This window comes from Herpailurus yagouaroundi, unplaced genomic scaffold (assembly GCF_014898765.1).
Source record: "Herpailurus yagouaroundi ecotype Mexico unplaced genomic scaffold, PumYag 77, whole genome shotgun sequence".
In the NCBI taxonomy this organism is placed as follows: Eukaryota; Metazoa; Chordata; class Mammalia; order Carnivora; family Felidae; genus Herpailurus; species Herpailurus yagouaroundi.
This window is the reverse complement of record NW_024412388.1, coordinates 62,848,883-62,860,256: the sequence shown is the minus strand read 5'-3', so window position 1 is coordinate 62,860,256 and position 11,374 is coordinate 62,848,883. Positions and strand designations below refer to the sequence as shown.

General features: G+C 39.3%; 1 protein-coding gene across 4 annotated transcripts in view; it reads left to right on the top strand.

Annotated features, from left to right (window-relative positions):
• The first annotated feature begins 1,089 nt into the window (after positions 1-1,089).
• Positions 1,090-11,374, top strand: part of ERICH3 (glutamate rich 3) — a 108,934-nt gene continuing 98,649 nt past the window's right edge. For all 4 annotated transcript variants that reach the window (XM_040470655.1, XM_040470652.1, XM_040470653.1 and 1 more), the window contains exon 1: positions 1,090-2,418. In XM_040470655.1, coding sequence (XP_040326589.1) covers positions 1,844-2,418 — 575 coding nt within the window. In that variant the 5' untranslated portion in view covers positions 1,090-1,843. The remainder of the gene's footprint in view (positions 2,419-11,374) is intronic.

Below are 11,374 nucleotides of genomic sequence, written 5' to 3'. Positions count from 1 at the left end.
AAGTCCCACTTACAGCTGCACAGTGATTAGGTATCTATAGATCTTCCTTGTTTAAGCATAAGATGCCACTCTCACATCTCACATCTTTTTTTCTTTGACAACCTCTGCTTCTCTCTAGCTCTAGCCTTCTGGTCCCCAAAGCAGCCTTGAGTCCTCAGTCTCAGGATCTAAGCTACTGAACTAGAACTCTGTTTTCCCCCTGCTGGGATGGCTCTGATCTTTCAGGTCAGAAAACTCTGATAGCGTAGGAAATTTGACTCCTGCGGCAACTCACAGGAATTACAGGGGAAGGAATGTTGTCATTGTTAAAAAACACTTGTGGGCTTTGGAATCAGACAGACTTGGATTTGAATCCTGGTTTTTTCACTTAGGAGCTATTGTAGACTTCAAGCAAAATAATTAGCTCCTCTGTGTCTTAGTTTGGATAGCTATGAAATGGGGGAGAAAACCTACCTCACTGAGTGGAGAGGAGGATTAAGTGAGATAATGAATAGTTAGTAAGTGCTTGATAAAAGGCTGAGGAGAGCATTGAGTAAACAGTCAATAAAAATACTACCACTTTGAAGAGATTTAAATTTTTTTCCTTCATTTATACACCAAACATCTGTCGAACTGTTGTTTGCTTCTGAGAATACAGAGAAACAAAATCAATGCACCACATGAAACAGAGGCATAGAACATAGAAAAGGCAGTCATATACCAGTAACTACAGTGGTACAGAAGGTGAGTGTAACACAGAAGTATGTCCAGGCAGAGTGGGGCCCCAGAAATGGGAGTCATCACCACACCTGGGACATCAAAGAAGGCAGTGTGCAAACTAACTATTGAAAGATGAATAGAGGGACATCTAGGTGGCTCAGTCAGTTGAGTGTCCAACTCTTGATTTTGGCTCAGGTCATGATCCCAGGGTCATGGGATCAGGCCCCACGTTGGATTGAGCATGGACCCTGCTTAAGATTCTCACTCTCTCTTCCTCTGCCCCTCTCTCCTGCTCTTTCCGTCCCTCGAAAAAGAAGAAAGAAAGAAAGAAAGAAAGAAAGAAAGAAAGAAAGAAAGAAAGAAAAGAAAAGAAAGAAAAGAAAGAAAGAAAACAAAGATTAGAAGTTTGTCAAGCAGTCAAGGGAAGAAGCATGTTCCCATTCATGGGATAGGGCAAGATTTGGTTTTGCTAGAGTTCAGGGTAGCAGAGGTGGACAAAGTGGTCACAGTGAAGCTGATAAAGGATGTGAAAGTTGGGTGATGAAGGACCTTAAATATGCGAAAGAGAGTGGACTCTGACATTGTCAGTGGGCCTTTATGATGTGTGGGAAAGCAAAATGCCATTTAGTGAGCTGACACCCATCCTTCCTGTAAGTGTGGCTGAGCTAGAACAGAGATCCATGGAGAGCTCAGTCACCACAGATGTGTTCAACCTGTCACTTACACAGGAGGAACCTGAGGCCAGAGAGCAAGTCAGGCAACAAAGAACTTGACAAAGCAACACAGGACTAGGGATAGATCATCTAAGTCCAGTGCCTTAAGCTTCCTCCACAACAAGGCCCTCTCGTATAAATCCAGGCTTCTTCATCTAAGCCCTGCCTTCTATGTGCTGGATTCAAACACAAGTACGATTCTCGCATGCTTCACTGAGAAGCTAGGTCGTTCCCACCTTCTCAACTTCAGAACCATCAGCACTGCCTGCTGGGAGCTGGGACCTCAGTGGGAGCAAAGATGGAGATTTTCCAAAGAGGAAATGAACCAACTGCCATGCGTTGGGTATCAGAGTGAAAATCAAAACGTTAAACAGATTGAAAGGACCTCTCCTTCCCTTGAACTTAGAAGCTAGGGTGTTTTACAACTGGAAATGCATCACAGTGGAGCAGCTCTGGACTTTTATTACCTTAGCTTCAGCCAACACCCAGCCCTTCCTTCCCCAGGGCCTAGCAGGAAGCACAGGCACCTAAACGTGTGTGTGTGTGTGTGTGTGTGTGTGTGTGTGTTGTATTTTCAAATTACAGATGCTTGGGTGCTTGGGGACCGCGCGCCCAGAGCAACAGAGCAGGGGCCTAGGTCTCCTCCCACATTAGGGCCCTTAAACCGGGGCTGGAAGACCGAGCTTCATTTCCAGCTTCCCCAGGCTCCGTTCCAGCAGCACTCGGGCCTCTCCAGAACCTCTGCGTTTGCCTTCCCTCCTCCCTTAGCAACCGCAAGGCTGTGGATACCGCCAGTGGGTGGGGGCCCCCGGAGGCTACGGGGTAGTTCGGGGGCTGTGGCGACCCAGCTCAGGTGCCCCGCGCACCGGCGACCGCAGTGCGGAGCCACCCCGCGAGCGCGAGTGTCGCTGCGCCAGCGCGCACCGGGGGCCGCGCACCCTACCTCCGCACCTGCCGCGGGGTCCAAAAGGGATCCTGCAAAAATGAGCCATTCTCAACCCGCTGGGTAAGTGACAACTGGAGCTTTTCCACCCCGCGACAGGTGGCGGCTTCAGCCAGCGGCCCCTCCTCCTCCTCCCTCCTGCTGAGGAGACAGGGGCGAGAGGGGAAGTGAGAGGGAAGGCTGGGGAAGAAGAAACAAATAATACGAATTCTGCGTTGCGTTGAGGATGGCAGAAATCCCAGGCTTCGTATCGCCTCCCTCCCTTTCCTCGCTTCTTTCACTGACGTTGTCTCTTTGAAATTTTCACTCTGGAAGGATTAAAAAATGGATGTGAAAAACGCATACATTAAGCAGGGACGTTAGCTGGGATCAAAAGGATCCTGTAGTGTGGGACATGTGTGTTTGAATGTAAAAGTAGAGGTCACCAAAATATGCATTCGTTTGGAGATTTGGAACTGAGATAAATTTTCACTGTGGCGTCTTGCATACAAACGAGGTGTGAGTTGATTTAATGTCGAGGGAGGTTTTATTGTGAGGGATGCCCCTTATTTCAGGATCGTAGGGATCCTTAAAAAGTGTTTTGACAGGGAAGGTGGTATGATACTGGAGAGGAAGGAGAGAAGGAAGGAATTGTGTCCTTGTGTGTTTACACAGGATCTCCTGTTGCTTTGGGCAGGGTGACTCCTCTGAAGATATATCTGGCAATTATTCAATCTATTCTAGAAAGTTAACACAGTCATTACTGGCTGTTGTTAAAAAAAAGGTCCCTTTGTTGGAAAGGAGAATATCCAATTTCCTCCCGAATTAAACGATGTAATGCGTATTAGATGGTTTTTTATTATGATACATCTAGTAAGCAGATAATATCCTAGTTGATCTTGCAACTAATTTGAAAATGCTTTCCTTTTTAATTGAATTTATTGCACATTTTCAAGAGCAGCAAATTAGCAAAGGACAACATATTTAAGATCATTTGGAGTTTGTGACGTCTGAAATACCACATTAGTTGTGTTTCGGATTCATAGCCGAACTTAAAGATTTTATTTTTTAATGAATTCTCTGAGTGTGATGACATAAACAAAACGTTTGAAAAACTCAAGGTATACAAGGTGCCATGTTGGAAGTCAATTTAAGAACTTTTTTTTTTTTTTTGGAAAGTGATGTAGCTATGACTAAACAAGCTTCTCATTTTATCTCAAATTGAATTTGGTTTAGGTACTTTAACGCTTTGATGCTGAACTCCTGTGCAATTTTAGTTAGCCGTGGGTCATGTGGGATGTAAATGGCACTATTTTTCTGCAGCTGCTGTTTGCAGTATGTCCACATTCAGGAAAATGAATGTGTCAGTCATGGTTGTCTTCCTATGTTTTTCAAGTTTTGGGCTAAGTTAGAATCTTATTAGACCATTTAATCATCCATTTTAAAATGTGGAAAAACCTGTAGCTGGTTATTAAATTGTGCATGATTAAGATTTCAGAAACTGAAGTGAAATTTTTCTGAAGCTCCATTAGTTCCAAGCCCATGGACAAAAGGAAAATTTATGATCTAGGGAAAGAGTATGCTTCACGATACTCTTCAAGAAAGATGTTAAGATGGTGACAATGATTTTGCACTAAAATTGTAAGCCCCCGGAGAGCAGGCGGAATGTCTCAGTAATCTTTGTGCCCCCTTTACCTAGAACAATGTTCTGCATAAAGTAAAGCTGAATAAATGTTGAGTGAATGGCATATTCTGACACTGCATCCAGTCTAAAGGTAGACATACTCACATATCAAAATGGTATTAGAGCTGAACACGTGTTAAGTGTTTACAACATGCCAGGCTTTTTAATTTTTTTTAAATATTTTAAAAACATTTTTTAAATGTTTTACATGAAATACCTCACCCTCGTTTTCACAGGGAAGGAAACTGAGGACCGAAAAGCTTTTCGTTTTTTTTTTTGTTTTTTTTTTTAATTTTTTAATGTTTACTTAGCTTAGAGAGAGTCAGAGAGAGGGTGAGCAGAGGAGGGTCAGAGAGATCAGGAGCAGACTCCAGGCTCTGAGCTGTCTGCATAGAGCCTGATGCTGGGCTTGAACTCAGAAAGCATGAGATCATGACCTTAGCTGAAGTCAGGTGCTCAACTGACTGAGCCATCCAGGTGCTGGGGAGGACTGAAAAGTTTTGAAGGTCTCAGAGGTGGGGTGGGGAGATGTCAGGGCTGGAATGCAAAGCCAGGCAGTCCAGCCTCAGAGCACGTGCACTGAACAATTACACTGCATTGCCTCTCATGGCCAATAGCTGAGATGCGTTGGAGCCTATGATACATCAGACCAACATCTGACAAGTGATTGCTGTGCATAACTATGTAGTATTTTGATATACAATTAGAAAATTCTTTTCTAATAGTGTGTGTATGTGTATATTTTTTTGTTTTTAGTTCATCAAAAGTAAATGAAAGCAATAAACATAAGTGTAACAAATCTAAATGCCTTAGAATTCATCCAAGAACAAAATTATTCAAATTGCTCAAGTTTTTCCTCAATATAAGTAGTGATCATTTTTCTTGCCTGTGACACCATTTGGAAATAATAAAAGTTTCAGTAGCAAATAAAAGGTTTCATTAAAGCTGAGAAAGCTTTTCCATCATTGCTGAAGCAGTTTGTACTTATTACATTTTAAGGATAAATGGTAATGAAGTGCAGTTGTACAATAAAACAGAAATTTTAAATCCCTAAAATTCCACCAATCAATAAGAGACGCCCTGATGCTTTCTCTTGGTGCTTCCTTTTGAGTTCCACTGCTCACTTAATTACAGCATGAAACACTTGATGAAAAAATTGCTAAAGGTCTGTGCTGACTTAGTTCGGATAGAGTTTGGAGTAAATAAAAATGGTCTTAAAAACTTCTGCCAAAGATTATAATAGAGACTTTGAATTTGAGCTGCATTGTAACTTGGGGGAAGTCAACTATAAAATACTGCTTCCGGCACTGCCATCTCTAATGGAATTGTTTCAGTGTGGAAAATTTCAACCGATAGTCCCTCTGGTTTGCTAAATCTCACCCTGGGTTACTATTTGTGTGTGTGTGTGTGTGTGTGTGTGTGTGTGTGTGTGTGTGTGTATTTGTGGCTTGGGCACTAGTCCTGGAGGTGGAATGGGGATTTTATACCCCTCAGTCATGCATGAGGATAAAATGATACGGCTCTTCTAACTCCTTCAAAGGATCGTCACTGAATCCATGTGAAGTTGACTCCCTGTGTGAAAGATAAGCTTGGCTCTAAGTAGTGATAGTCACACTCGTCTGTAAATTTGCTTTGAGGAATTGGAAGAATGGGGAACATTATGTTTTATGACAAGATAAAAATGCAGAAGAGGTATGTTTGGAAAAATTGTCCCAAGGTTTAGACACACTTTTTTTTTTGTTTAGACTTATTAATGTATCTTTTTAAATGTAAACAAGTGTTTCTGTAGTGACAGAGTATAGATATACCTCAACTCATGGTGGGATTATGATCCAATAAACCCACTGTAATGTAAATAAAAAATGCACTTAATGGACCTAACCTGGACATCATAGCTTAGCCTCGCCTACCTTAAATGTGCTCAGAACACTTATATTAGCCCACAGTTGGGCAAAATCATCTTACCCAAAGCCTGTCATATGATAAAGTTCTCCATAGCTCATGTAATCTATACTGAATGCTATACTGAAAGTGAAAAGCAGAATGGTTGTGTGGGTTGTAAGTATATCAGTTGTTAAGCCTTGTGACCGTATGGCTGACTGGGAGCTGGAGCTGCCCAGCATCACCAGAGGGTATCCTACCACGTATTGCTAGCCTGGGGAAGGATCTGAATTCAGAATGCAAAATGGTTTCTTTTGGGTGCATATTGCTTTTGTACCATCATAAAGTCAAAAAATCATAAGCCAAACCATTGTAAGTTGGGGACTGTCTGTATACCTAAGAGTGGTATAGAAAGAATGAACACATCCCTAGTACTCCCGGATAACTTAGTCCTTCTTCATGAAAGGCAGAATAAAAACTGCTGTGAGTAAAATTGTCAATTTTTAGAGGGTGGATATGTATATGTGTATATCCAAAAATGACAAGAAAGTATAACCCACCATTCATTTACAATTGGAGTGCCTGTTGTACTTTGTCCCTGCCTTTTTGGTTGTTTGATCCAACATGGTATTTCTAAAGACTGAGATATAATTAACAAATAGCATTATATTAGTTCAGGTGTGCAATATAATAATTTGATATTTGTACATATTGCAAAATGATCACCACAAATACCGTGGGATCTCACTTACATGTGGGATCTAAAACAATAACAGCAGCAGCAGCAACGAATGAACTAATAGATACAGAGACCAGAACAGATTGGTGGTTGCCAGAGACAGGGAGTGGCGGGAAGGTGGTGGTGAAGTGAGTGAAGGTGGTCAAAAGGTACAAACTTCCAACTGATAAATAAATAAATCACGGCAATATAATGTACATCATGGTGATTATAGCTAATAATACTGTTTTTTTTAACTTGAAAGTTGCTAAAAGAGTAGATCTTAAAAGTTCTTATCATGCGCACACACAAAATTTGTAACTATGTATGCTAATGAATGTTAACTAGATTTATTGTGGTGTCTCTGCCTTAGTAAAGTGTCGTACTTTCGACGGCTGAGGTAACATTCTAGTCTGTTGCTCCCCACTCACTCCCACCACCAAAATTATCTCTGTGACACAAAATTTCAGACTTGAAGTCATTAATTATTTGAATTCAAATGGGGTAGTTTCTACTCACTCTCCTATTACATATTAACAATTTAACTTCAGGAATAAATTGTTTCTGGTTAAACGAGGTGAATTGAATATGATCATTTGTCTTCACTTCCTCTCTGATCCTTTGTTCTAGAGTCTGCCCTTTTTGTTATGGGTGGGATGTCTTCTCTCAGCTCTTTGCTTAACAAATCTGTTCACATACGTAGATGGGATTGGAAAGATATTTGTTTATTCAACATCACTCAATTCTTTGAATTCCTTCAGGGTTATATGCCCAAATCACATAGTGATCTATCACCAAAAAATGTTTTCCATGATCTTTCAGATGTGATTCTTCAACTGTGCTGAAAGCAAAGGATTGGAAATTACTTGCAATCATATTTGTTGCCTGATCATGAAAGCGAATTGTATTAACATCTATACAATACTTCAAATGGTCCATTTATTTTTCAGATGTTCTCCCAAGTTCAGTGCACCCTAATAAGACACCAGATGGTGAGAGGTGTGCCTTCCTTTTGTAAAAATGGAAAGATGATTATAAAAGGGAAGAGGCTGGCAGCTCAATATGACTTGGAGGTGCATTTTCAGTCAGATCAGTTTTAGGAGAGCCCAGAGGAAGCTAGAGCATCTAGAAATTAATTCCCTTAAAACGGTCCTTGCCTAGATTTTCTTAGGAAAGTCTTTAGGTCTCTTAGGGATGTGCATATCCCAGTATCTACACTTCTGGTGTAGAGAATAGGGTACCGTCAGGGGCAGTCACTGTGGCATCCTGTTTCCTTTCTCCCAGTCTCTGCTGAAGAAACGTATTTCTAACTGGGAAAAGTGGAGACTTCCCCAACTTACTTTGATTGCTAATAACTACAAAAAGTTTTTCAGGAAGAGGAGAAAACAAAACTTCTGTGACCCAATTTTCAAAACTAAAATCAGCCTGAAATAATCTGGGCCTGGGGTATTGATGTATTTTCAAGACTTTAAGTTTCCCAATACCGTGTTCAATGAAAACTCCAGATTCTGGAAGATAGTACTGAAATAATTGTTTAAGCTTTAATTAATAATTTTGGTACAGATCAAGAGAAGTAGTATGCAGATTGAATTACTGGATCTTTCCCACCAATAACTTAGTTCCCCACACAAATAGTTGAAAGTAGTGTAGGCTTTGGAATAATTCCATATATGTCCATCAGTTTAAAATAAACTGTTAAATTAGATGGGGGGTAAAATTTGTAAAAAAAAGAAAAAATATCTAGGATTCAACATTCATATTGGTTTGCAAGTATCTCTATCACCTTTCCCTAAACTTGAAATCCCAAATGATCTGTTACAAATATGATTTATATTTTTAAAAAGGATAAGGAAAGATGATAATAACTTGAGTCACAGTCAAAGTAAACCCTTGGCACTACAAACAAAATAAATATAGTAACCTGACATACATTTATGCTTTGAGTTAAAATAAACATTTAAGGTAAATACATTTACATATAGTTACCTCATTAACTCAATGTTTTGTTTGAATATTCAACTACTGGTCCTGACTTCATTGAATAAATCTTAGGTAGTGCCCACAAAGGCAAATTATTTGAGGGTATAGACACTGCATTTTATTTCTCTTTAGTTCCTTGCTTTGGCCTAACTCCATGGCTCTGAAACTAAGGCATACAAAGAATTACTGGATAGTGTGGTATACACAAAACCATGAGTATTGTACTTTATGGATTAAGCTTGTGATTTTTAATGATATTTGAGACTGTATAATATATTTGCATTGTGTGCTGACTAAAAAAAGTAAACCCAAATGTTAAATAGGATTCCATTATACCTCTGGTTTCTTTTTTTTTTTTTTTTCAATGTTTATTTATTTTTGGGACAGAGAGAGACAGAGCATGAACGGGGGAGGGGCAGAGAGAGAGGGAGACACAGAATCGGAAACAGGCTCCAGGCTCTGAGCCATCAGCCCAGAGCCTGACGCGGGGCTCGAACTCACGGACCGCTAGATCATGACCTGGCTGAAGTCGGCCGCTTAACCGACTGCGCCACCCAGGCGCCCCATACCTCTGATTTCTAACTGATCAGAAGCCATTTGTTTTTGTTTTTGTTTTTGTTTTTTTTTCTTAGCTAGAAGCTCTAAATAACTCTCTCCTTCCAAGACTTCCAATTAGGAAACACATCCTTAATTGACAACATCATTGCTGCAGATTGTTATATCAGAAAATATATTTGGATTAAAGTAAGTCACCTGAGAGCTTGCCTTTCTGGATTAATGTCTTTCCAGGGGAAAGAGAAAAAGATGTTATAAGTTCAGTAGATGCAGCTTGAAAAATCACGCTTTACTGAGATTCTGTCAATATTAGGACTAAAAGTTTTTTGAGAATTGTTGTCAAAGCATTGCTTTTATAGTGAACCACAAGACATACACTTTAAAAGTGAAGAACATTTCAAAGTGCAGATGTATGGGTCAGGATTCCTTAATAACTTTTCATTCTCTTGAGAGTCCCCTTTGACCCCCACTCTTCTTGTCTCCTGGTCTCTTTTATATGGTTAACTCTTTTTTGGCTTATGGGAACATTACTGTGAGGTATAATTTCTTCTTCTGCCCAGTGCTCTGGGGGTTCTCTTTGGAGAGCTTCATTATCTTCTCCACATCCATCCAAACTACCCACATGGATGTGGTGGGATCCAGAAGGTATCTGTTCCCCTTTCAGATGGATCATCAGTGATCCTTTTCTGTTTGCCAACACAGATAATTCAGAATCAAAGTGTAGGTTTCTTTGTACTTGGGATATACATTCCTTGTTTCTATCTAAGTCAATGTTACATACTTCAGTTGGTCATCTTTTGGGCTGTGCTTATGTTATGGGCTGAATTGTACCCCACCCGAATTCATATGTTGAAGTGCTAACTCCCAGTGCCTCAGATGGGACTATAGTTTGAGGTATGGTCTTTAAGAGGTAATTATGGTTAAATGAGGTCAGTTGGGTCAGTTAATCTAATATGATTGGTGTCCTTATAAGAAGAAGGTTATGACACAATCACACGCACAGAAAGAAGACCATGTGAGGATACAGGGAAAAGATGGCCATCTGTACACTAAAGAGAGAGGCCTGGAATAGACCTTTCCCTCATGGCTTTCAGAAGACACCAACCCTGTTGACACCTTGATCATGAACTTCTAGTCTCCAGAATTATGAGACAAATTTCTGTTGTTTAAGACCCCCAGTCTGTACTACTTTGTATGGCAGCCCTACCACACTAATACAACCTTTTGTCATTGCTGATGCTCTTTCTTTCTTAGCCCTACGAAAACTAAAGATGGTCTTTATGAGAAAAGTAGTCATTGAAAATAAATGATTTAACAATATAAGGGTCATGAAGAGTGGAAATTGGAAGCCAAAAGTTGAACAGGGAGATAAAACTCAAAGCAAACATAAAATATGATTAAAACACTAGTGAGGAGAAGTAATTAAGGTAATAAGTCAATGGTCTCTACTGGTAAGTATTGAAACTTTGTTTTTAGTCTGATTAGTAATCAAATTACTCCCTACCTCTCAGCATCTTACACTAGTTGGGACAGAAAATTGAACATTTGTAAGCTGGTGATCCATTTTTCTGTGACTGTTATTATTTTCTTATAATAGTAATGAGCATTTATAAATTAATGAAAATTCTTAGGGCAAAATATTGAAACAAGAGAAAACCAGCAGGAAACTAAACAGACAGTATAAATTGCACATAGTAGTTATGAAACAGCATTAAAAACTAAGGATTTTAAATTGAATTGAATCATAGTGTTTTATAGCAGCAGTTAATCTGACATTCTTGATATACCATGGATTATAATATTTTATATTTGTTAATATTATGTGGCTCTCATATTAAGAAGTTGTCTCTTTTCATAGATTGCTCCAAGATATTTATAATAATATTGTTTCTGTTGTTTAGATTCAAATAAAAATGATCTGCTGTAAATTAGAATAATATACTTAGAAGGGATCTCAAATTTCTGGATATTAGGGTTATAAGTAGTTTTTAATTTTCCTCCTTATTCTTATCTGTATTTTTAAAAATTTCTACTTTGAGAAGAAAAATACAAAGAAAAATAAAATTTGCTTGGAATCCTACCATTTAGAATCAGGTTTTTTGTCATTTTCTTTTTTCTCCATTTTCCTATGTATTAACCTACTTTTAAAGCTATCTTGACAATGATGTATTGTTTAAAAAGCTGTTTCTAAGACTGTACTGTTTTTAAAATTACACCAACAA